The following is a 26,753-nucleotide window of genomic DNA, read 5'->3' as shown; positions in this document are numbered from 1 at the left end:
ATGGCAACTCAGAGACTTCAATGAATTTTTTAGTGTCTCTTGGTCAGTCATGCTGCTGATACTGAGTCACTACTCATTTGTGGTGATTCTAAGTCTCACTTTATGATTCATGTTCTAAAAGTGGGGTGAGGTTTTTACAGAGAAGCCAGTTCCACGGTGAACTTAGCCCCACAATTATTGGGTTCTTCTGTGGTTTCCAGCTGCTAGCACAGCACTCCTCAAGGTCTAGAGTCTCGTGGCTTTTTGGACGTGGCTGTTTCATGGCAAATATCTGGAATCCATTTCACAGGGTTATGATAGGGGTTTCCTATAATAAATTTGTTCTGCCAAACTTTCTTGGGATTACTCATTATCTGTAACCGGCCCATGTCTGGATCTGGATGGACAAGCTAAGGAAGGGTAGATAAATCTTTGGGGCTCTTCTTTTATACTTTCTGAGTAACTGTCTTCGTTCCTCAGCCAGAATGTACCTGTCTCTGTAAAGACGAGGCTGAGTGCTTGACTCCACTTAACATCTGGGAGAACTGCTCAACAAATGACTGAAAAAGGGAATTCACTAAAATCAGAAGGTATAAATAACAGAAATGGGGTGGTTTCATAAAATTTGCATGCTAGTCCCAAGATTTCCACTAACAAGCTGTGTGACTTCGGGCGAGTCATTTAACAACAGCCGTGATGGCTATTGTGACATTTATAAAGTGTTTGGAAGGGGCTCCGGCACCTAATAAGCCCTCTGTAAGGTCACCTGCTATTATCATCGTCGTTGTGACAGTTTATTACTCCCAGTACTAAGCACTTGGGGTATATTATATCACTTAATCCTTAAAAGTAGGCAGTGAGTTTTGTTATTCTTGCTGTGCAGGAGTTAACTTAGGCTTAAAGACTATACAAGACCCTAATGTGGACAGTCCAACTCTGGGGCCAGTGCTTTCCATCTCTGTTGCTATGCCTGATTTCCTTGGGCCTCAGTTTTCTCATCTGTAAAACTTGAGAGCTGGACTAGTGGTCCTTAAAACCTTTGAGCTCTAAAATTTCTAGGTATTTTCCCCATTCGCCCTTTTCCTTCCCTTCCTCCCCTGTCTCTTCCCTCACCCACACTCATCCATGAATTTCGCTGGATTCATCATCACGGGATCAGCAGGATGTTTTCCCCATTGAGCTGTGACACTGCGTGTGTCAGCACATGGACTTGTATTCTGGCTTTTTTGCTATTGTTGTTGGACCTGGTTTATATGCTGCTGTTGTTGAAAGAGGAGAATCCAACTCTTCAATTTTACTGTCTTCTCTTGGCCTGCAGCCATTACCACAATGAGCGACACTAACACTTGACGAGGCTTGAGAAAGGCTTTATGGGAGAAGCCTGCGGGCATCAGCTCTTTGGGTCTGCGGGCTCTATGTGGTTCTCTGGTGCGATCTGGTTTCTGGGCATTGCACTCTGCAGGCTGTTTGCACACGTCTGGTCCCATTGTTGGTGAGAATCTTAGGAGAGAGACTTGGAAGAGAGATTTCTAGGCGTTGCATTCTCTGTACAGCCTGGATGCCCTGGAGATTTCCACATGGGGAGTTTCACAGATGATTTCATTATGGTTCCATTGTAATTGATGTTTGTGTAGTACATAGTTGGGTGATAGTCTGTATATATTCTCTAGTACTTTTTGTGGCTGTGACCCAAAGTTTAGAGTGTGTTGGCATCGGAAGACCTAGGTTCAAGGGTTATATCTATCACTTCCTAGCTTGGTGCATCTAACACACGTGCTTACTGTGGCCTCTACTTGATCATTCTTTGGGTGGGATCTTATTTTGGAAGAAAAAGAGTCCATTTGTCACTGTCCTGGGATGTGCCAATTCTTCCACTTAGAAGCCTGGAGGAAACATCTTAGGAACCTTAGGGCACCAAACAAGGGCCTGGAAATAAAAAAGTGTTGGATAAGTCACTTAACTTCTCTCAGCCCAGATTTCTTCATCTGTAAAAGAATTATATAAAATCTGTCTTATCCAACTAAAATGGCTATTGAATCAAATGAAGTATGATATGAAAATATGTTTCTGAAAATTATAAATTATATACAAACTGTTGTTTTTAGGAAGTATTGTACAGCAAAACTGATTGTTTTAATTACGAAAAAAGCAAAAGCAATTAAATGTTTCTATTCTGATTTTCCCAAGCAAAGATTATTTACTGCAGATAATAACCTGTAGCAAAATTTCCTCAACATTTTCCTTTTCTTGTGCACCAGTTAGCAGGCTATGAATTAAATTGTTCTAGACTAAAGTGAATATTGTGAGTATTCAGTGAATAAGAACTGGTATTGTGTGAGGTGGATAGTAGCTCTTTTGTGGAAACACATTAATTTTGCATTAATTCAGATTTTATTAATTCAGTATAAGATCAACAGCTAGATTCAAGTTATAAATAGTACAAATAAGATTATAAGTCTCTGAAGTATCCTTCTGTATACCTGGAACATAATTGCAATGGGAGTAAAGGCTAGACTTTTATTTACTAATTCAAATTGGCCTACATTGAAAATATCTTTCTTTAACTCACATTTTTCACTAAAGCAAATATTCCCAACCCCCTTACTCCAAATGAACAAGATGACTCCATTTCTACTTTTCCTGATTGGTAAACCATGCTTGGAGATACCATCTGGAGATAGTTGGGTTTCTGCCAAAGATTTAAATCAGGCTTGCGAAGAGCTACCTGCCTAAGGCAAGAAACTGCACTGATTTAATAGGAAAGAACATGCTTTTCTTTCACCACTGGGAAAAGAAAGTGAAAGTACTTTGCAAAGTTTTAATATTTGCTTTACATTGACGGCATTATATTATAGATAAAAGTATTTCAAAAATACTTGAGGTAATTTGGGAATCTAATTGCTAAAATTTGTGTGATTATTTACACACACAAGGCATATGCAGAAACCTTGATGCTCAAGGCGGATATTTCCATACGAGAAGTGAGGGCAAGACAAGGACAGAAAGAAGTAAGGCCAGTTGGAAACCACTCAGACCTCCTCGTGGGCGGTGTTGAGAGCCCTAGCCCTGTGTGGATTGGGTATAATACAATGGTTATCCTTTTTAATTTTTACTATTTTTTTAAACAGATTTCTGCTTGGCTGATTAACCAAAGGCGGGAAGGGCTGATCTGTCAACATTCTGAGAGCTGCCCTCTGCAAGACCCCCATAACAGACCCCAGGCCCAAATCTACCGTACTACTGTACGCTCACCCCACCCCAGGCATTACTCTGGGGTCTGCCTGAGGCCAGCAAGTGTGAAGATGACCAGCGCCTTCTTAGCATGACGACCTTGGACCATGTGATCGCTACCCACCAGTCGGAGTGGGTCTCCTTCAATGAGGAGCCACTCTTTCCTGTCTCTTCTGAGGGTAAGGAGTGCTTTCATTTTCTAAGTGAAGAGATTGGCAGAGAACCACGCCTGCTTGTTATGGCTTCTGCTTGATCATTCTTTGGGTGGGTTCTTAATATGTAAAAGAGAGCCAGTTTCTCACTTTCCTGAAGTGCAGATTCTTCTGCTTAGAAACCTGGACGAAGCATCTTAGGAACCTTAGGGTCCCAAACAAGGACCTGGAAACGCCAAAAGTATTGGCTGCTTTCTTCCAAGGAGCATAGACTTGGTACTTACCAAGTACTTTACACTCAGCCTTTGTAGTTGTTACTCTGACAGCAGTTTCGATTTTCTCCACTTTTAAAGCGTAGTTGTGCAGAGTAAGCAGGCTCTAGAGCTGGATTTCACGGGCTCAGATCCTTGCTCCAGCACAGATGAGTGATGTGCCCTTGGGTAGATGATTTATTTAACTTCTCCGTGCAGTAGTTTATCTGTGCGATAGGGGTAATCGCAGAACCTACCTAACGGTGGTTGTGAGGATTAAATGAATAACAGATATAAAGTGCTTACAACAGTGACTGGCACATGGAAGGAGCTCAGTAATTGTCATCCATGATCATGATGAAGATGGCCAAATTGACTTCTAAGGAACTGGTGCTCAGGGATGAAGGTCAAGGTAGGACATGGGAGACAGTTGCTGAGCCATGTCAGCTGGTTCTGCTCTACTGCAGCTGCCTCTGCCAGCCGAAGTCAGCCCAGCTTCATTTACAGCACCTGGAAAGTGTGAGTTGACAGGTATGCTGTCCAATATGGTAGCCATGTGGCTATTGAGTCCTTGAAATGTGGCTAGTCAGAATTGAGATGAGCTTTAAGTGCAAAATACCCACACTGAATTTCAAAGACCTAGTAAAAGTTAAATATTTCATTAACAATTTTTATATTAATTACATGTTGGAATTGTAAGTTTTCAACATACCGAGTTGAAATACGTATTGTTAAAAGTAGTTTCACCTCTTTCTTTTTATTTTTTTAATGTGACTATTAGAAAAATTACATATGTGACTCCCCTTTTAGTTCTTTTATTTTTTTGAGGAAGATTAGCACTGAGCTAACATCTGCTGCCAGTCCTCCTCTTTTTGCTGAGGAAGACTGGCCCTGAGCTAACATCCGTGCCCATCTTCCTCTACTTTATATGTGGGACACCTGCCACAGCATGGTTTGTCAAGCAGTGCCATGTCCGCACCCGGGATCCGAACCAGTGAACCCTGGGCCACCAAAGTGGAACGTGCGCACTTAACCACTGTGCCATCGGGCCGGCCCCCCCTTTCATTTCTTTTTGCACAGTGCTAGTCCACAGGCTTTGATCACCTGCAGGTAGACCAGTTAGTTTGGCTTGTGATGGGAGAAAGGAGTTTCATATTAGTACTTTGATTTTTTTTAAAGTTTTCAAACAGTAAAATTGACAATTTCTGGTGTGCGGTTTATGAATTTTAACACATGTATAGATCTGTGTAACTGCCGCCACCATCAGGATATAGTTCTTTTTTATAAAAAAGTTTCTTGAAGGCTGTTAAATGTTCCAGGACCAATAAAATGATGCAAAGCTAGCGAAAGAGTGTGCCATGTTCAGCTGGTCGTTAGTGCAGGGTTTGCATGGCGGCCTGCAGATGTGGGTAGTTTGGACTGCACAGAGTTTGAAGTTTGAATTTGAATGTCTTTAGTCTAGACAGAAACTCTCCTGTTCAGCCCCAGTCTCTACCAGTCCCTATTGCCTTTTCCTTGTCCCATTCAACTCAGTTATATTTGTTTCTTGGCTTCTGAAGGCATTTTAGTTTGTGAGCCCCGAGCACTGGCGTAGATGCTGGGATAAGAATAGTGAATAGGACTCCCAGTCTCAGCCTGCCTGGATACTGACTGTGGACATGCTGAGGTTATAGTGTCTACGTATTTTTAGGAAAACACCCGTTTAGTGTAGAGACAGATGGTGATGGCTGTTTCTTTGCCCTCACCTACTGTCTTGGTGAGTCATGTTTCCCGCCTTGCCCATCTTTCATTTTTGCCTCCATGAGACAGTTGAGAAGAGTGGCCTTCCTTGCGTGATGTAATGGTGGTGTCTGGTATCTGTTTCAGGGGCCACTGAAGAGCACCTTCCAGGACTGTCTTCCTCAGATCAGTCCGAGAGCTCCTCTGGGGAGAACCACGTGGTGGATGGAGGCTCTCAGGACTCCTCTGAGAAGATGGGCCTCATCTCTGAAGCAGCCTCCCCTCCTGGGAGTCCTGAGCAGCCCGCGCCAGACCTGGCCTCCGCCATCAGCAACTGGGTTCAATTTGAAGATGACACACCCTGGGCCAGCACGTCACCACCTCATAAAGAAACAGGTGGGAGGTTGAGAAGGGTTCGGCTAGGTCTCTGCTCACCAGGGGTGCTTTTCCATGGGAGGTCTGTAGGGCTGCCAGCATTCATCTGACCTGCTCCAGAGCCCTGCTTGGAGCATTAGCTGTGCAGGAGAGAGCAGGCGGAGAGCTCATCTGGATTCATTCTACAACTAGTTTTTGTTAACATAAGCATATGGAAGGATTTATGTGTTCTGGACCATTTCTAGCTCTTGTCCCTGGCTGTTTACCTGTCTTTAAAAGTATGCATATTAATCTATCTATTACGGATTGGAATTATATTTACTCAGCACCTAAATTGTAAGCTCCTTACAAGTGGAAAAGAATCTCTCTCAAAGTGTAGACCACCAAGCATCTCTAATAGAGTCACTGGTTAAACATGGATATTCCTGTGTCCCAGACCTCTTGAATCCACATCTGCAGGGGTGGGACTGTCATTAATGGTGAGTCTCTTACTTGTAGCGGCTAAATGGTCAGAAGCTGCCCTGGGGATCTTAGGGAAGCCAGAGGAGTTGTTAGTCCCCACCCTGGTGACCTGGCTACTTATGTTATTGTGCACTGAAGCATACTTAGGGTGACTGGATAAGCTTTGGGACTGTATTAGTTTTCTAATTAGTTTTTGTTGCTGTGGCAAATTACCACAGACTTAGTGGCTTAAAGAACACAACTTTGTTATCTTATAATTCTGTAGTTCAGAAGTCCGACATGGCTGTCACTGGGCTAAAATCAAGGTGTTGCCAGGGCTGCATTCCTTTCAGGACTCTCTAGAGGAGAATCTGTTTCCTTGCCCTATCCAGCTCCTAGAGGCCACCCACATTCCTTGGCATGTGGCCCCTTCCTCTGCCTCCAAAGCCAGCAATGTTGCATCTATCTGTGCCTTTCTTCTATAATCACATCTTCCTCTGACTGACTTCTTCTGCCCCTGTCTTCCATTTTTGTTTTGTTTTGATTTTTTGCTGAGGAAGATTAGCCCTGGGCTGACATCTGTGCCAGTCTTCCTCTATTTTGTATGTGGGTCAGCGCAACAGCATGGCCACTGACAAGTGGTGTAGGTCCACAGCTGGGAACCAAACCCAGGCCGCTGATGCAGAGTGCACCAAACTTAATCACTAGGCCATGGGCCAGCCCTCCCTCTTCCATTTTTAAGGAAGCTTGTGATTACATTGGGCCCACAAGGATAATCCAGAATAGTTTCCCTGTCTCAAGGTCCTTGACTTAATCACATCTGCAAAGTCTCTTTTGCCACAGAAGGTGACATATTCACAGGTTCTGGGGATTAGAACATGGACATCTTTGCAGGGGCATTATTTTTTCTACCACAGACACCTACTAGCAAAAAGCAAGGTTGATATGTTTTTCTGTTGGTGGGTTAAATGTTTTGCTAGTTTTCTTTTTCTTTTTTTTCCCAAGGAAGATTAGCCCTGAGCTAGCATCTGCCAATCTTCCTCTTTTTTTCTGAGGAAGACTGGCCCTGAGCTAACATCTGTGTCCATCTTCCCCTACTTTATATCTAGGACGCTTAGCATGGCTTGATAAGCGGTGCACACTTAACTGCTGTGCCACCAGGTCGGACCCAGCTAGTTTTCATTTTTAAAAGCAATTCCTTTGTTTTTCAAACGTTTTTAATCAACAGAAAGCTTTAACACCGGGCAGGGGCCCCAGGACCTTGGAACAGCGTAGGGAAGCTCTGTGGTACATTTGCCTTGCTTTTCCTGCTCCTGCTGTGGTTTCCTCCGCTCCCTCATTCCTAGGAGGCACAGGAGGAGGGTGTGGGTAGAGTGGTATTTCTCCGCTTAGTTGCCTAGAGGCCGTGCCTTCAGATTATTGATTATATGCATGGCATGCAGATTCTTTTTACGTCTTTTTCATACCTTGAGCCTCAAAGAATTCCTGATTGCTCAGAACTATTTATATGACGGATGGGTCAATTTGCTTTAACTCTTCACTACTTATATTTGCAAAACTGACTTTGGGGTAGTCGTCATTATATGGCCCCCGTCTGACTGAGGATCTTAGCTTGTTACTGATAATGGTTTTGGCCTTTAGTAGTTTTAACCTTAAGTGGTTAAAACCTTGTCATTTAAGGCAGCAGTTCTCAGAGTGTGGTCTGTAGATCTCTGGGGTTTTCCAGGACCTTCTCAAGGGATCCGTGGGGTCAAAATTATTTTCATAATAATTCTAAGATGTTTTTTGCCTTTTTTACTGTATTGGCATTTGCACTGATGGTGCAAAAGTAATGACAAGGAAAACTTCTGGCCACCGTGTACTCCTAGTAAAAAAAAAGTCAATTAATAGCCTTGATGAAGTAGTAAAGATTATTAATTTTATTAAATCTTCATTCTTAACTACGTCTTTTTAATTATTCTCTGAGATGAATTGGGAAATAAGCATAAAGCACTTCGGCTCCATACCAAAGTGGAGTGGTTGTCTTAAAGAAAAATGGTAATCTTGAAAAAAAATTGGGTTTAAAATTTTTTTTAATTACGAAAAATCAATTTAAAAATCAAAATTATTGAAGAATTATTTTAAAAAGTCAAAACAATGCAAAAAGTTCTTGAACGAAACATCAGTATTTTAAAGACAAGATCCACCAACACTTGCGTGACTGCCACACTTCCCTGGCCTTATCCTGGTCCTGGTTCCAGTAAGACTTTATTTATAAAAATAGGTGGCTAGCCTATGGGCCATAGTTTGCTGTTTTGTATTTTCTAAATGTTGCATTTAAAATGTTATTTTATTATTATTTTTTAAGATTTTATCTTTTCCTTTTTCTCCCCAAAGCCCCCCAGTACATAGTTGTATATTTTTAGTTGTGGGTCCTTCTAGTTGTGGCATGTGGGACGCTGCCTCAGCATGGCCTGATGAGTGGTGCTATGTCTGTGTTCAGGATCTGAACCAGCAAAACCCTGGGCCGCCAAAGTGGAGTGCACAAACTTAACTGCTTGGCCACGGGGCTGGCCCCTAAAATATTATTTAATTACTGAGCTTTTTGGCACCCCCTTAAATTTTGCACCCAAGCTGAGTCCTTACTTGCCTCACCCTAGTTCCAGCCCTGCACTGTACTAAGGATATGGGATTGATTAATGTTCCTAGAGAACAAATCAAGAAATGACAACTTTCAAATGCATGAAAGCATAATTTTGGCTTGAAAACTCCTCAAATATTAATAATTCCATCTGTTTTCGCATATGGAACTTTAACTCAGCCCTGTGGAGATGGAGCTCTCTGCCTCAGGAGGAGCCTGTGGGCTGGTTCCCAGTGGACGTGAGGTCCAATGTTCAGGCAAGAAGCAGGAGTAAATCATGTATAGGGCCAGCCCCACCTCAGGCAGTGTTTCTAACCCAGGGACCCAAGAACCATGGAGGACTGTGCAGAGCATCACGGGGGAAAGAAAATGGTAATAAATCCAAGGGCCCTGGCCTTCCTCTCTTGCCAGTACCCAATCTGACCCGTCAATGAACCCACTGAGTAAAGGGCTGCAGGGTACATTCCTGTTACCCGAACTACCTCGCCCACGTAGGCCAACTCCTTCATGAGCGTCCTTGCATGAAGTGTGTTTAGCAATAAGGAATAGTGGTTGTTAGACTTAAGCCAAAGTGATGAGCAGGAGAAACTAGACCTCAGCCCTCTCAACACAGAAAATGCAGACATCCCTCAAATCAGACAGTTGTTCCACTCTGGAAGCTGTTGGGCAGCTCAAATTTTAATTTGAATCCAAAAGGTTTAGCTACACGTGCTGTGTCAATAATATCACATACGTGACTGCAGCATTACAGCAAAATAACAAGATGTGTGTCGCAAGTATACACACAGTGATGGAGACAGGGTGAGGCTTCACCTGTAATAACTGCTGCCTGCTCTATTCTTTTGGTAATACTAGGTTTTCCTAGTGTGGTAGGCCGAATAATGGCCCCCAAAGGCATCAGGTCCTAGTCCCTGGAGCCTGTAAATATCTTATTTGGAGAAAGGGTCTTTGCAGACGTGATTAAGTTAAGGATTTTGAGATAGGAGATAATCCTGGATTATCTGGGTGGGCCCCAAATCCAATCACATGTGTCCTTATAAAAGGGAGGCAGAGAGAGATTTTGCTCACACAGAGAAGACAACGTGAAGATGGAACTGAAAAGGATTTGAAGATACTGGCCTTGAAGATTGGAGTGATGAGCCTATAGCCAAGGAATGCCAGTAGCCACCAAGAAGCTGGATGATGCAAGGAACAGATTCGCCCCTAGAGCCCCTGGAGGGAGCGCTGCCCTGCTGACGTAGCGATTTCAGCCCAGTCATTTTGATTTCAGACTCCTGGCTTCCAGAACTGCGAAGAATAAATTTCTATTGTTTTAAGCCGCTAAGTTTGTGGTAATTTGTTACAACAGCCACAGTTAACTAATATACGAAGTTTCCAAAATCTTAAAATGGATCCATTTGTATAAGGCTGAGAATGAGTCCTTCTGGGTTAGGGGAACATCTGGAATAATGCAGGCCATTTATTAGGGAGATGTTCCCTGCCAGCCACTGTGCTTTACCTCCAAAGTTTATAGCCCTTTATAACCTTTTTTACATTTACGCCACCATGTATACAGGTCGTGAAGGTCAGCCAGAAAGAAGCTTCCATGGAAACTGATTTTTGGCCTCAGCTATCTTCCCAGTCACATCAGTATCACCAGAGCAAACTGACTCTTTCCCATAATGTAGTTAGAATTTCTCAGTTTCTTCCCATTTTATACCCCATGTCCTGTTTGCTTCTCATAAATACCCAACACTTTCTGATCAGATGTCTTTGTGTCAGGAGAAAGAGCAGACTGTGTGTCTTAGACCTGTCTCATGCAGCCTCTCCACGAATATGCTTTTATGAGAAGATCATGATCTTGGCCTAAAAGAAATAGATGAGAGAACAACAAAGAAGGGTGCTTGGGACTGATCAGCGCTGTTTCTAGTCTGGATTTCTGGAAGCAAAACGTGGAGCCTTACTTAGCCAGCTGTTAGACATCTTAACATCCTGGCTTGCAGAGAGAAGTTAGGAAAGAAAGGATAGCATGCACACACACACACTCACAGGCACGTTCGCACACGTGCGCACACGTACATAGGGAGCAGCTAGGTAGAGAAATGTTATCTGGGATACAGCTCTTCCCTCCCCCGTTCCCATTCCTCTACTCTTCACAGTTTTTCTGGCAGAGGAAGAGCGAAAAACAAAAGAATTTATCTTTTAAGCTGTGCCACCTAAGAATAAAGCCAACAGAGCATTGGATTTCAGCCTGGAAGGGGATTGTACTGTTTGCCTTAATTAAAATGCAAGGAGGCTGAAGGCACGGTGGAGTAAGGGACAAAGAGACTGTCATTAGTGGTAAATCTCTTATTTTTGTGGCATGTAAATGCCAGAAGCTGCACTGGGGAGCTTAGAGAAGCCAGGGAGTTGTTAGTCCCCACTCTGGTGACCTGGCTACCTATTTTATTGTTCACTGAAGCATACCAAGGTTGATTGGGTAACCAGGAGCAGCTGCTGGTGGGGAAAGCAACTCCAGAAATGCTTAAATCCATCAAGGGAACAACTTTCTTTGGGATTTCAACTAGAGCAGGATTTGAAGTGCCTAAGTGCCATCGTGGTTGGTCTGGGAAAAAGGAAATGCGTGATCTCCCTCAGAAAAATATGAATAAAGTCAATTGAGTGACAAAGCCTTTTTATAACCACATGTATAGGAAAGAGAACTGGCCTCAGTTCTTTGGACCTGAGGATACTAGGAGTGAGAGGGCATTTAAATCATGCCCCTTGAATCTTTCATAAAAATTGTTTCCTCCATGAAAACCCCTGAAATTTGGTGGAGGTCAAATGTGGAATTCATCTCTCTTTGACTTAAAGACCTTTTTGGCTCAGGACACTTTGATAAATATTCTCTCCAGAAAGATTTTTATTAGAATATTAACTGTCAAATACTTAAACTTAAGACTTAAATTAGCCACAAAATACTATTCACATCTCCGGCCTGAAGATTCCATATGATCGATCTGGGTTATGTGGTGGAAAAAAGGTCAAGAAATTTAACTGAAACTTCTTGGCCGAACCCTGAATGAAATGCATAGATATTCTACTAAACCATGGGCAGAAATAAAGTGTTAAAAAAAAAAAAGCTTCTGTTCAAATCAAAATTGAATCTTTACATTCTCTTAAAGAAATATTTTTGAAGATGAACCTAAACCCACGTGGTGTTTTATTCGCCTTTAGCAATAGTGTTCCTGCATTTCCCTAGTTGCAGAGTTTTCCTAATTTAGGATTTTTGCCTTCTCTGGCTTTAAAATTCTACCAGGCACCAGGAAGAATGTAGCAGTCAGCTTACCTATCACCTAAAATCTTTATAAAGATTCTGTCCGAGTAAAGGCTGATATCGTGTATGTGCATTTTACGTGTGTGTGTGTGCGCACGTGCACTTAGAACATGTTTGCAAATGCATGCAGACAAGTTGCCTGAAAGAGCAAAGTTCATCTCCAGATTAAAAAAAAAATTAAGGCACTATTATTGGCATGAAGCTTCCTGTTCACTTGTCATATTATGCACTGACCTTCCTCAATGGACATGGCAATTTTGCAGCAAGGCCAAGGCTGAATTGGACCCATTATGCAGATACTGCAGGATATGCATAATTACAAACATAAAAAAACTTTCGTTTCCGGAACATTTGTCCCACAGCCCAAGGAAAACACTGGTATTCCCTTGTGCTTCAAATGTCTTCCCTAACAGCTTGGGCTAAGGCCTTCCCATTGTGTCTGGGAAGCTAATTATCTGGGACCAGAGAAAGAGCCACTTGTTTAGGGGAGGACCAGAGATGATGTCAGCCATTTCAGAGGGAGGTGGGGATGACAGCTGAGAGACTTAATCCCAAAGAAGAATAGCCCAGTCGTTAATTTCTGTTATGTTTTTCATCCTGGCTACTGGGAGTGAGTAGTGGGTGGGGGTGGAGTAAGATCCCAACCATTGGGCCAATTTGTGGACAAGGTCTACTGCATTGGGCATGCATATGTATTTCCCTCCTCAACAGAGGCGGTCTTATTTTCTTTTAATACCTTGAGTTGTTCTCTGTTTTTAAATGTAATTAATGACCTTTCTGGAATGTGTCTCAGACGGTGATGTACTCAGGCGTGAAATTCAACAGAGCTCTTCTTCCTTAGGGCCTGATGCCTCTCTACTCCTCTCCACTGGGCTCCACTCTGCTCAGATCGCTGCCTCTCTTGCTGTTCCCGACAAATTGTTTTCTGTTCTTGCTGTTCCCTTGCCTCCTAGAGCTCTCCCCCTACTTTTTCACCCAGAGCACTGCACAAGCATTACCTCTCCAATAGCTTTTTTCTGCTTTAAATATCTTTACAGCCCATGTCTCTACCTGAAGTTAGGTTATATATTTATTAGTTTGTTTCTTGTTTCTCTTCCCCACTAGAGGAAAGGGATGTTGTCTGTCTCGTTTACTCTCTATCCCAGAATATGGTGCGTGGAACTTGGTAGGTGCCCACTTAGTATTTGTTGGGTTAATGAATGAAAAGGTGAAAGATGTGGGTGAGACCTATTGCAGAATGACTGACTCCCATTTATGAGGCTAATGAGCTGTTAGGTAGAACTTGAAAGATGGCTTCTTCAGTGAAGTGCATTTTTTTTAACAAAATAGGCGAAGAAACTAGGTCAACCTCTTCCCCATCATGCCTTTTTCTTATCAGCTGACTATTATCAGTTTTTGACTTCCCATTGTTATACACACAATGTATATACACAGACACATGCATACATATACTACATAGATACACACAGATACAAACACGCATACACACAGACATAACATATATGCTTATGTATACACACATGACATATATGCATAACATACATTTTTATATATGCACACATAATACATATACATACATAAATACACATCTATATTTTTAACTGGGGGCTGCCTTAAAAAGCACACTTAACACTGTGCATTATATTTTTATTGTACTTGAAGCTACCATCATGCCATGCGAGGCTGGGGAGGGGAGCTCTTGAAGATGACTTTCTCCAGTTATCTAAAAGGGACCTTAAAATATATATTTTTTAAAACTCCAATATTCTCTTCTTCCAGAGAGTATGCTAGCTCACCCGGGGGGACCTTGTGGCCTATCTTACCCTCAGTGTGGGACACACAACACAATAAACTGCCCAAGCATGCATTAATTAACTAGTTCATTCATGCAAAAAATATTTTGGTGCTGGGAGTGCAATTATGAGAAAGTTGGCCACAGTCCCTGCTTTCCCCAAGCTGAGGTTCCCTAACGGTTGAGCAATCTGTTACCAATGAAGGCTGCTGGGTGAGCAAGAGCTCCTCTGAACCACTCCTGGGGACAGCCACTTTGTATTGCCAACTATGAAAGAGCAGTGGAGCCAAAAATGAAGAATGGAACTAGATTCCTTTTGTGTTCACGATGGACACATCTACTGCATTGGAAAAAACCACACAGCTGTAGTGGGTAGACATTAAAGTATAAATAAAGGACATGACATCAAAACATATATAAGTATTTAAAATCCCAATCTACTCTGGATCCCAGAGAATAAACAGAAAGACAAGTAGTGTATTTGCTGTATTAATTGTTTTAGCTGACAATTTGTAAGTTTATTGTTATTCAGCCAATGGTGCTTTGAGCCCCCACTGTGTGTCAATCACTGTTCAAGACCCTGGGGATTCAGGGGACTATTCCTGCCCCATGGAGCTGGAGGAGCCATACCAGAAAGACGATAAAGAAGTAGATACAGTGTAAGTGTGTTAGATAATTTGGTAAGTGGGAAGGAGAGAAAAATGAGGCAAAAAAGGGGAGTAGAGTGAGAGAGGATTGAAATTTTACACAAGGTCAGGGAGGGATTCTCTGAGCAGTAACTTTTTTTAAAATTTATTTTATTTTTTTTAAAGATTTTATTTTTCCTTTTTCTCCTCAAAGCCTCCTGGTATATAGTTGTATATCTTTTGGTTGTGGGTCCTTCCAGTTGTGGCATGTGGGACATTGCCTCAGCATGGGTTGATGAGCAGTGCCATGTCCGCACCCAGGATCCGAACCGGCGAAACCCTGGGCCGCTGACGTGAAGCACACGAACTTAACCACTCGGCCACTGGGCTGGTCCCGCTGAGCAGTAACTTTTGCGTGAAGACTTGAGGGAAGTAAGGGTGTGAGCTTGCAGAAATTAGGGGAGGAGCCTTCCAGGTGGAAGGAACAAGTAATGAACCTCTGGGGGGCAGCCGTGTTCACGGTGTGTGACGAGTGGAGTGAATTGGGGAGAAGAGCAAGAGACAAGGCAGAGAGATCGTGGGGACTCAGAGCACGTAGGTCCTTGGGGATGGTGAGGCCTTTGACTTTTACTATGGGTGAGACAGGAAACCATTGGCTGGTTTTGAGCAGAGGCCTGGTATGATCCAACTTAAATGTGAACAGGTAATTCTCTTAAAACTGTGTGGCTGCTGTGTTGAGAACAGAAAGATGTAGAAGCAGGGAAACCAGGCAGGAGAGGATGGTGGCTTGGACCCGGGAGATAGCTTGGAGACGGTGGGAAGTGATTGGATTCCGGACATATTTGGAAGGTAGGACTAACAGAAGACGTGATGGACCCAGTGTGAGAAGAATCAAGGATGACCGAAAGGTTTCATTCTGAGCACCTGAAAGGCTGAAGGACCTGGTGTGGAGGGGATAACAGGAACTTAGTTCTAATATGTGAAGTTAGAGATCTCAGTGGAGATTTCAAGTAGATTGGATATAAGTGTATGTCTGGAAACAGTAACTGCCACTTGCCCTTTTGAAGGACTTTCTTTGTGCCTGGCACTTTTCCAAGTCTTTTGTCAGTGTTAACCTAGTCCCTTTGTGACTCGGGCACACTTTTTAGCTCCATTTTACAGGTGAAAACCCAGAACAGGTGGATTAGGTGACTTGCCCCAGGCTCCAGGATTAGGGCCAGGATGTGAACCAGGTGGTCTGGATCCAGGGTCCTTGCCATAACCTCCTGGGAAAGGAGGACAGGTGGATTTCTCTCTCTCACTTCATTCCTTGCTGGATGGGTGTGGCTGTGAGGCATCGTGATGACAGCAACCTGCTGCTCTCCCGCCCAGCTGTCAAAGGTCTGGCCCTGGGGGAAGAGGCAGCTCCAGGCTCCATACTTCTCACCCAAACTAATCTCGTGGCCTGAGGACATGCAATGCAGAACCTAAATAAAATGATTCCTCTAAGATTTCTAAGTGGATAAATAAATAAAGTGCATTAGCCCAAATGAGAACAGTTTGTGAGATGTAGGGACATTGCCTCTCCCAGCTGTGTTATTCTTAGTTTCTCTTTCAAAGGAAACATTGGAGTTATAGCTAATAAATATGGAGAGCTAATGTGAAAATGCAAATAATTAAAATGGCTTTCTTTCTGAAAAATTGGAGTCTTTTGATATGTAGTTTTGATAAACTTTATTAACTGTTGAATAAATACAAAGGAACATTTAAAATGTATATTAAATTATAGGGGGCTGACCTCATGGCGTAGTGGTTAAGTTCTGCATGTTCCCCCTCAGTGGCCTAGGTTTGCAGGTTCGGATCCCAGGCGTGGACCTACACCAGTCATTAGCCATGCTGTGGCGGCAACCCACATATAAAGTGGAGGAAGATTGGCACAGATGTTAGCTCAGGGCTAATCTTCCTCAGCAAAAAAAAAAAAAAAGTATATTAAATTATAAAGAACAACAGTACAACCCATCGCCTAGTTTAATAAATAGAATATTGTCATCCCCCAGAAGTGCCCACTGATTACATCTTCCTGCATTCAGACATCTCCTCCCCTCCCTCCTATATCATCACCCTCCTGGGTTCTGTGACAATAACAGCATTCTTTTCTTAATAGCTTTACTACCTACACGTCTATCGAGACTGGTATAGTTTAATTTCACCTGTTTTTTAACTTTACATAGATATGATAATAGTGTGTGTGTTATTTTGTGGCTTGCTTCTTTAACACATTATTTGTGGGAATTTTTCATGTCATTACCTGTAGCTGTAGTTCCTTTAGTTTTTATTGCTATGTATTCCATTATAGTAATGTGCCACAATTCATTTATCCATTCTATTATTGGTGGATATTTGAGTTGTTTCTACCTTTTGCCAATTAAGAACGTGCTTCTATAAGCATTCTTTTTGCTTTTTTTTTTTTTTTGAGGAAGATTAGCCCTGAGCTAACATCTGCTGCCTATCCTCTTTTTGCTGAGGAAGACTGGCCCTGAGTTAACATCTGTGCCCATCTTCCTCTACTTTATACGTGGGACGCCTACCATAGCATGGCTTTCCAAGCGGTGCCATGTCTGCACCCAGGATCCGAACCGGCGAACCCCGGGCCGCCGAAGCAGAACGTGCGCACTTAACTACTGCACCACTGGGCCGGCCTGTCTTTTTGCTTTTTTTATGAGCCATTCTAAACGTAAATGCTGGTGAATATGTGTAAGTGGTTCTCTTTTGTAAGAAAGATAGAGGGGAATTACTGTGCTGTAAGATGTGTTTATCTTCTATTTTGTCAGATAACACCAAGCCATTTTCTAAAGTGGCTTCAATTTACTCTCCTATCAGCCATATGTAAAAGATGCTGTGGCTCCGCTTCCTCATCTGCACTTGGAATTGTCGCATTTTTCTATCTTAGTGTGGGCAGGCAGAGAGAAAGGGAGAAGAGAAGAGTCGTGTCTCATGTGGTTTTAATTTGCATTTCCTAGATTACTAATGAGACTGAGCAATTTTTGCCATTGGGGGGATTTTTTTCTTTCATAAAATGCCTGTTCAACTATATTCTTGTTGGTATCACTCCCTTTTTCTTGCTGATTTCTAGGAGTTCCCTGTGGATATGACGTGTGGCAGATATTAGCTCCTACCCTGTGGGTGGGCTTTCACTCTCTTTATGGGGCCTTTTGGTGGAAAGAAGTTCTTAATTTTAATAATATGAAATTTGTTTATTTTTCTTTTATGCCGCAGTCCCTGCTTTCCCCAAGCTGAGGTTCCCTAATGGTTGAGCAATCTGTTACCAATGATAACTGGTTTAGATAACCAGATATTTAATTGTGTTGTGATCAGTATTCATGGTCCATTGGTGCATTCTGTGTCTTGGTAAAGAAAATCTTGCCTTGCCTTGAAGTCCTGAGATATTTAGCTGCATGTCTTCTAAAATATTTCTTGTGTAGCCTTTTATCCTTTGACATTCAGTCTAGTTAGAACTGATTTTTCTACATGGTGTGAAGTAGGAGTCTAATTTCATTTTTTTCCATACAGGATTTTCCCAGTATTATTTCTATTATTTTATTTACTTTAATGTATATTTACAAATATATTTATATTATTAAAAATTCAATTTCATTCATATCTAAATAGTGTGATTCTGCTTATTAATATGAGGAAGAAACCATGCTAGGATTTTGATTGAGAATGCAATCAATCTGTAAACCAGTTTGGGAAGAATTGACATCTTTATAACGTTAAATCTTTCGGTCCCTGGTATCGAATCTCTCCATTTATGTAGATATTCTCTACAGTGTATTAATAAACTTTAGAAGCAGCTCTTCCGAGGCCTTGCACGTCTTTTCTTAGATTTACTACTATATATGATTCATATTTTTTGTTGCTATTATAAATACTACCTTCTCTTCTTTTATTTTCTAAATATTTCTTGCTGGTTAAAAACTTTTAAAAACTTTTGTTTTGCAAAAGACCCTGTAAGAGGATGAAGAGACACTCATGAGTGCTGGTGGGAATGTAAAATGGGGCAATGACTTTGGAAAACAGTCTGGCAGCTTCTTATAAAACTAACCATGTAATTACCGTATGACCCAGCAATTGCACTCTTGGGCATTTATCCCAGAGAAATGGAAATTTATGTTGCTATAAAAACCTGTACACGAATGTTCATAGCTAGGAACCGGAAACAGCCCAGATGTCCTTCAGCCAGTAGATGGTTAAACTACCGTGCAAGACTGCTCAGCAATAAAAAGGAATGAAGTATTAATGCATTTAGCAACTTCATTGAGTCTCAGAGGCATTCTTCTGAGTAATAAAAGTCAATCCTAAAAGGTTACATACTGCATGATTCCATTTATGTAGTATTCTTGAAATGACAAACTTACAGAAATGAAAAACAAATTAGTGGTTGCCAGGGATTAGGAACAGGGCTTGAGGGAAGAGGTGGGAGTGGATATAAAAGGGCAGCGTGAGGGATCCTTGTGGTGAGGGAACTGTTCTGTGTCTCGACTGTGGTGGAGGATACACAAACCTACACGCCAATAACATTATATGGAACTCAAGTCTCACGCACACACACAGAGCTGTAAAACTGGAGAAATAGGAATAAGATTGGTGGATTGTATTAATGTCAGTTTCCTAGTCTGATATTCTGCCAGTGTTTGCGGGGGGTTCAAGAAAGGGGGTGATTGGTGAAAAAAAAGTGAAAAACGCTCCTTAGAGGAGCCATAATGAAAAAAAGTTGAGACACGCTGTGTTAACCAACCTTGCAGTCGTTAGAGAAACTCAGTTTAGTCATGATTTATCCTTTTCAAAAATCACTAGATTCTCTTCTATAATGATTTGTTTGAGATTCTTATATCTATGTCTGTGACTGAGATTGGTCCGTCAGTCTCGTTTTTGAGAATCTAAGTATAAATGAGATGCACTTTGTCAGGTTTTGAGGTCAGGAAATGCTAATGTCATAGAGTGGGTTGGTGAGTGGTCTTTCTTTTTCTGTAGTCTGGAACAGTCAGTGGAAGATTGAAATATTTTTTTCCTTTAAAGTTTAGTAGAGCTTTTCAGTAAAACTACCTGGGCTGACGTTTTCCTTGGGGGAAGGTTTTAAGGACTGGTTCATTTTATTTCATCGTTATTGGATGAATCAGGTTTTTTTGTTTTTTAGTTAAGATTGGCACCTGAGCTAACAACTATTGCCAATCTTCTTCTTCTTTTTCTTTGCTTTTTCTCCCCAAATCGCCCCAGTACATAGTTGTATATTTTTTTTAGTTGTGGGTGCTTCTAGTTGTGGCATGTGGGACGCCGCCTCAGTATGGCCTGATGAACGGTGCCATGTTCGCGCCCAGGTCCTGAACTGGCAGACCCCCAGGCCGCTGAAGCAGAGTGCGTGAACTTAACCACTCGGCCATAGGGCTGGCCCCTGAGTCAGGTTTTTAACTTGTTTTTTGTATCAGTTTTGAAAAGTTATATTTTTCTAGGACCTCTGCAATTTTATCTATATTTTCAAATGTGTTGGTAGAAAGACATTCATTATTTCCCCTCATTGCCTCCTTAATATATATAGCATTTGTAATTATGTACCCTTTTTCATTGTTACTGTTCTTTATTTGTGGTGTATTTTTTTCTCGATTTTTCTTCACAGTTTTTCAATTCTATTAGTCTTCTCAAAGAATCGTTTACCTATGTGTATTTTAAAATTTTCAATAATTTTTTTGTGATTATTTCCTCCTCTCTAACATTCTTTGGTTTATTTTGTTGCTCCTTTTCTAACTTGACAAGTTAGAAGCTTATTGTATTAAATTTAAGTTTTTCTTTTCTAATAGAAGCAATACAACTTTCCCTGATAGTACTGCTTATCTGCATTCCGGAAGTTTTCATATACTGTATTTTCGTTATTGTTTGGTTCTGAATATTTTCTAATAGTCGTCAAGATTTCTTCTTTGCCCAATAAATCGTTTAGAAGTATGTTTTTTAATTTCTAAATTTTTCACATTGTCTTGTATCTAGTTTAGATAAATGGATACTGGTTATGTAGATAACTGGTTTAGATAACTAGATATTTAATTGTATTGTGATCAGTATTCATGGTCCATGTGATACCCATTTTTTTGAAATTTGTTAAAACTTGCTTCATGTCTTAGTGTGTGGTCATTTGTCATAAAAGTTTTAGGTGTGGCTGTGAAGAATATGCATTCTTCACCTGTTGAGTGCAGTGTTCTGTGTATAACCATTAGATCAGCTTGTTCACTTTGTTGTTGATCTATCTTCTGTTTCCTTGCTGATTTGTTTGCCTGTTTGACCTATACATTAGTGACAGAGGTATATTTTAAAATCTCCCAGTATGGTGATAGACATTTCTTACTTTCTGTAGTTGTGTAAATGTTTGCATTAATAATTTTAAGCTATGTTATTAAATATATACAAATTTATAATTATTATTATTATATATTTCTGATGAATTAAAATTTTTATCATTTTCTTGTAATACTCTCTCTCTAATAATGCTTTTTACTTTGTCTATCTACAGTCTATAATATATCAGGTTTCTTTCCATATTTTGTCTTGTATGGCTTTCCCATCCCTCTAGTTTCATGGTCAATGAATCCTTGTATTTTATATGTGTCTTTTGTAAGTGGCATATTTGGTTTCATTTTTTTATTCAGCCTGACAGTCTTTTTCTCTTAACTGGAAATTTAGTCCATTTATATTTATTATTAAGTACTGATACAGGTTTTTTTGTTTTTCTTTTTTTTTGGTGAGGGAGATTGGCCCTGAGCTAACTGTGCCAATCTTTTCTCTATTTTGCATGTGGGTTGCTGCCACAGCATGGCTTGATGAGCAGCATAGGTCCACACCTGGGGTCCAAACCTGCGAACCTGGGCTGCCAAAGTGGAGTGTGCTGAACTCAACCACGATGCCATGGGGCCAGCCCTTGATATAGTTTTATTTCTATCGTCTTATGTTTCTTTTCTCACTTTTCTTTCCTTCTTTTAGATCAGTTGTAGTTTTTGTTTGTCTAAATTGTCTTTATTTTACCATTGTTCTTTGAAGGTCTCTTCACTGAGCAGACAGTCCTATTTGGTAGTTATTTTCTGTCAGCACATTGAAGTGTGCATTGGTTTCTCTTGCTGTTGAGAAGGTGGTAGCAGTCTAATCATCATCCCTTTGGAAGTGATCTTATTTTCTCTTTGGTGGCTTTTAAGATCTTCTCTTTGTCTTTGTCTTTATATAGTTTTGATGTCTGCTGGTGGAGTTATTTTTGGTTACTGTCCTTGAGATACCTCTGGATTTCTAATCTGACAAATAAAATCTTTCATACATTCTGGGAAATTCTCAGCCAACATTTTTTTACATATTGTCTCCCATTCTCTCTCTCTTCTCATTAGGAACTCAGATTAGATACCTATGAGACCTTCTCATTCTGTCCTCCATGCATTTTAATCTCTCTTTCATATTTCATCTCCTTGTCTCTCTATGCTATCCAATCAATTTTGTATTTACAGTATTTTTTCTTCTCCAGATGTTCACTTAGTTCCTTTTCAGTTCTACATGCTGCTTTCTCATATTTTTGATTTCTTTTCTTCTTATTTCGTTAAACAAACTTATATTTTCTGCTTAATAATTCTAGTGTCTGAATTTTTTGCAGGTCTGATTCTGTTTGAATCCTGCTCCCCGTCTTCCCTGCCTCCCCCCCCCCCACCCCCCACCATACACACCTTGCTGGCTCTCTGGCTCTTGTTCATGATAGCTTGATTTCTTACGTATTTCATGATTTTTTTTTTTTCTTTTTTTACCATGTGCGCATCAACTGAGGAACGTTCTGTCTGGGAAAGCTGGTTTTAAGGTGTCTTTCTCCAGAAAGGATTAGCATTTGCTTTTCTCAGGTGCTGGAGGCCACTACCAACCTGGAAATACTTCAGCTAAGTTCTCATACTGGAAGTTTTTTAGACCACACAAGTAGTTTTGGCTGCAAACCCCTCTGTGGGACAGCTTGTGCTTATAAATTCTCAGGAGATTTTTTTTTCCTCTACCTGGCACCCAGGCTTAAGGCAGACCATTTTCTTTCCTATCTTTAGCTTGGGGGTCCGGGTTATTCCTAATTTGCCCCTTAACTGAGCCCTTTGGGGATTCTAGCTTAATGCATCAGATCTTCTGTTAGATTTCTCATCTTGGGTTGGTCCTAGGTTTTTTTCCGCTTTGCCTGCTTCACACGAGATTTAAAAAACTCAAGAGTCTCCCTGGTTTGTTCAAAATACTCAGGATGTGAAAATCGGGTTGTGAGCTCTGCTTACCATTTCACTTGTCCTCTGATAAGTCTTTACTTTCTTGCTCCTCCTGTAATATATTTTAAATAATATTCTTACATTTTATCTAATATTTTAATTTTATTTTCATAGTAGTTCAAAGTGTCTAATCCAGTATACTGTAGGAAATGGCAGTCCTATAATAAGCTTTTGCCAGTACAGCTTTGCTTTTTGGTTTTTTCTTCTTTTTTAGAGTTTCGATTTCCTTTTTGTTTGTGTGGGCGTTTTGTAGGTAAAGGTTTAGTTTAACAGTCTATGTTTAATGTAGACTGTTGTGGAATCATTTGTGGTGCTTCTGTTGACGTGACCGACAAATATTTATTGAGTGCTTACTTGCATCAGACACTATTCTAGGAATGGGGTACAGAAATGCACCAAATGGACAAAAGTCCCTGCCCCACAAGGAGCTTGAATTCTAGCGGAGAAGACACTGGATATGTGATACAGTAGACAGTGATAATGCAAAGGAGAAATAAAACAGAGAAGGCGCTTTGCATCTTTGGAGGGAACAGCTCAGGAATACCTTACTGAAAGGGTGACATTTTTAAATAAAAGGGGATGTGAGCCATGAGGACTCCAGACGGAGAAAAGACCTAGATGTCTTATAAATGCCTAAGGGAATATGTAATGAAAATTCTCTATAGTTTCATATTTATACCATGTCACAAATATTGATATTTATTCTTGAGTGTTTTTTTTTTTAAAGATTGGCACCTGAGCTAACATCTGTTGCCAGTCTTCTTTTTGTTTTCTTCTTCTTCTTCTCCCCAAAGCCCCCCAGTAGGTCGTTGTAGATTCTCGTTGTGAGTGCCGCTGGTTTTGCTATGTGGGATGCCACCCCAGTGTGGCTTGATGAGCTCTGCCATGTCCACGCCCAAGTTCCAAACTGGCAAAAACCTGGGCCACTGAAGCAGAGTGCGCAAACCCAACCACTTGGCTGTGGGGCCAGCCCCGCTGTTTATTCTTTTTTCCCTCTTAAATCTCAATTTTCCCTTCCTATTTCTTAACCCCGTGCTATAATTTTGATTCTCCGTCCTGGAGAACTGCCTCTCCATCTTCTTGGACAAGCTGCTTGACTCTCTGAGTCTGTTTCCCCCTGTGTCAAATAAGACCACTGCCCACCTCTCAGGATTGTTGGATGAAATGAGATAACATTTGTAAAAGTGTCTCACATTTCATGGGTACTCAATAATTGCTAGTTTCTCCCTTTTTTATTTCTTCTTCCCTGTCCATACTCTTTTCAGCACTTGTTTTTAGTACCTGTCAGCAAATTTGCAATGAGGTTCTTATGCAACACCATGGAGAAACCATGTGGTAGGCAATTAACTAAAGGCAAATTAGGAACATAACTTGATTTTTAAAAAAGAAACTTTCCAGTGGTTTTGAAAGGCTGAATTTGGTGCTCAGGGTTAAGGAGAGAAAGCCATGCCCTGTGCGTTCCCCATTTACAGATATCTTTCATTGTATCGCAGATCAGCAGCCCTAGTAAATCTCAATTTGTATATGTGAAGGTCTGCAGAATCTCCAGCTAGAGTCAGACTCAAAGCAAGGAGAGGCATATTGCATTCATCTGCAGATACATACGTATTCACATATCTTCCCTTTCCCTTAACCCAATCTGGCTTTAATTTTGCAGTGTAAATTGGTGAATTTTCTTGAGATGGTTTGCCTTCTAAAAAAGGGAGGAAATATAAGGGTAAGGATGAAACTGAAATCTAAGTTTAGAAATAAAAGTAGAGCCTAAAATCACTTTTAGTCTTTAGTGAGATTTTGTTTGATTTGCGGGTCATGAGATCTTACTTGTAGTACTGGTTTCCATACTGACTCACCGTGGGCTCTTGGTCAATTAGTTTTCTCTGTCTGTGTCATGAGTGGTACTTCCTATACTTCTTTGACTTGTACAGCTGTTGAGATTTCATAGGATCTGAACAACATCAAAGTAAGACAAACACTAAAGATAAACAAAGTACAACTATTTATATTGCATGCTTTTGTTTTTTGGTCTATCCCCAGCCCTACCTTTGACTATGCCCTGCTGGATGTGCCCTTCCTTCAACTCCTTGGGGAGATGCCCTCTGACCTCCGAGAGCAGCTGGACCACACATTCTGAAGACACCAGTAGTCCCAGTTTTGGCCCCTCATACACGGACCTGCAGCTCATCCATGCTGAGGAGCAGATGAGTGGCAGGGCTTCTGGGGCTGACTCGACTGGTAAGATGGAGCACCAAGCCAGAAGGCTTTGCAAATCACTTTTGATGACCTGTTACCACTCTTAATATCTCTGTAGCCTGCTTTGTTTAAAGAACAAATTCAGGTGTAGTCATCTTGTCAAAAAGCTAGAATCCAGAGTGGTTCAAAATTGCACTGGGCAAAAGCACGTGCACAGATTGGCTGATTGGTTGGCAGATTATTAGTATGGGGAAACCATTTGACAGTATATCTTAATGTGTTATTTTCTTACTGTTCCGTGCAGGTACTGTTCTCTGTCAGTTTATTTCTCCTTGGATAACTGAACTATGTAATATGTACAAGGCTGAATCTTTCATCCTACCACCCACACAGTCTTCCCTCTTCAGCAACAGGGAGGTAGATTTAAGCAGAGAAAAAGCAAATGTTATGTGTCAGTGAGAATCAGGACTCAGCCACTGTGTCCAGACTACAAATTATTTTGCAGTTAATGCTTTTTCTCCTGTGCCTGAATTGAGCTATACCTTGGTCTGTAACATCCTGTGGTCTCATTTATTAAATTTCCCGTAGGTGTAGGATGAAATGCCAGCTGGCTTTGCCATTAGACTATGGGCCTGTCACCAAGCACTGCATCATGGGTTAGGTTTAGGATGGCATTGGAAAGATGTTGTGTGTTCTTGGTGTTTTGGTTATTTCGTCTAAGAGATTGTTTTCCTTTGAAAGTGATGGAGTTACTGGTAGTTTCTCTCTGGATGAAATTACCCAGTGTGTTTAATAATATTTGTTTTTCCTTCTCAAAAATGTTAGGATTTGTCTCTGGATCATTTTTCAAATTTGGGTAACATTTGCCCTCATGCTGTGTGCTACTGGGGGATTCCACAAGTAGAAAGAGAGATCCCTCTTGCAGACTAAAGGGTTCAGACAGGATTTGGTTTGGTATTTGATAATATTGCAAAGAATCCTAGTTTATCACAGTCTCTCTCTTCACAAGTCACAATTCTTTATAGCATTTTGTTTTCACAGATGCTGTCTCAATTCTAGTTGATCCCTGTGGCTGATGATCCCAGTAACTGGCTGAAATATGCCCTCATGACCTCATCTCCTCCATAAGGAGCATTTCATGGATGGGAAGACACCATCAGAAGCTGAGGCGGTTAGGAAGAGAGGCTGTGCTTGCCTCCCCCTCACCTCTGCTTGCTCTCAACCTCCTTGCCAGGCCTTCCCTTGGAGGACGCAGATAATGTATTGGTTGAGAGCACACAGACTGTGGAGTCAGACTGTTCAGGTTCAAATCCTCGTTCTGCCATTTACCAGCTGCGTGACCCTGGGCAAGATCCTTAATATCTTTATGACTCAGTTTCTTCATCTGCAAAATGAGGATAATGATATTACTTACCTCACCAAATTGATACCATGTCCAAGTGAGACAATTTATGGAGAACAATTTATACAATGCCTGATGGAATAAGTGATCATCGAGGATGCAATTTCTTCCCTCTCCTGCCCCAGGATTCTTATTGCTTTAGAGAGCTTCTTATTGCTTATTCTTCCTTGCTATAGGAAAAGCCAAGATCTCTAGGCTCAGGCTGCTTTTTCAGTGGCCTCTCCACTTAGGTGAAAATTGCTTGAATTCCTTGAGATTCAAATGATGAAAATCAGAGTCCTAGCCTGAACTGGACATTATTATTAATCTGTCTCCAAAGCTTATGATTATTTTTAGTATCTCCCTTTTCTAACAGTGTTGCAGTTCTCATTGGGAAAGCTTCCTCC

The 26,753-nt window shown here is 41.2% G+C and overlaps 1 protein-coding gene across 2 annotated transcripts in view; it reads left to right on the top strand.

Moving 5' to 3' along the window:
• The window catches only part of STON2 (stonin 2), a 134,706-nt gene that overhangs the window by 26,983 nt on the left and 80,970 nt on the right, over positions 1–26,753 (top strand). For both annotated transcript variants that reach the window (XM_046647857.1, XM_046647858.1), the window contains exons 2-4: positions 3,108–3,389; positions 5,480–5,728; positions 24,810–25,007. In XM_046647857.1, coding sequence (XP_046503813.1) covers positions 3,302–3,389; positions 5,480–5,728; positions 24,810–25,007 — 535 coding nt within the window. In that variant the 5' untranslated portion in view covers positions 3,108–3,301. The remainder of the gene's footprint in view (positions 1–3,107; positions 3,390–5,479; positions 5,729–24,809; positions 25,008–26,753) is intronic.

This window comes from Equus quagga, chromosome 20 (assembly GCF_021613505.1).
Source record: "Equus quagga isolate Etosha38 chromosome 20, UCLA_HA_Equagga_1.0, whole genome shotgun sequence".
NCBI lineage: Eukaryota > Metazoa > Chordata > Mammalia > Perissodactyla > Equidae > Equus > Equus quagga.
The sequence above is the reverse complement of the archived record's forward strand: the minus strand, read 5'-3'. Positions and strand labels throughout refer to the sequence as shown.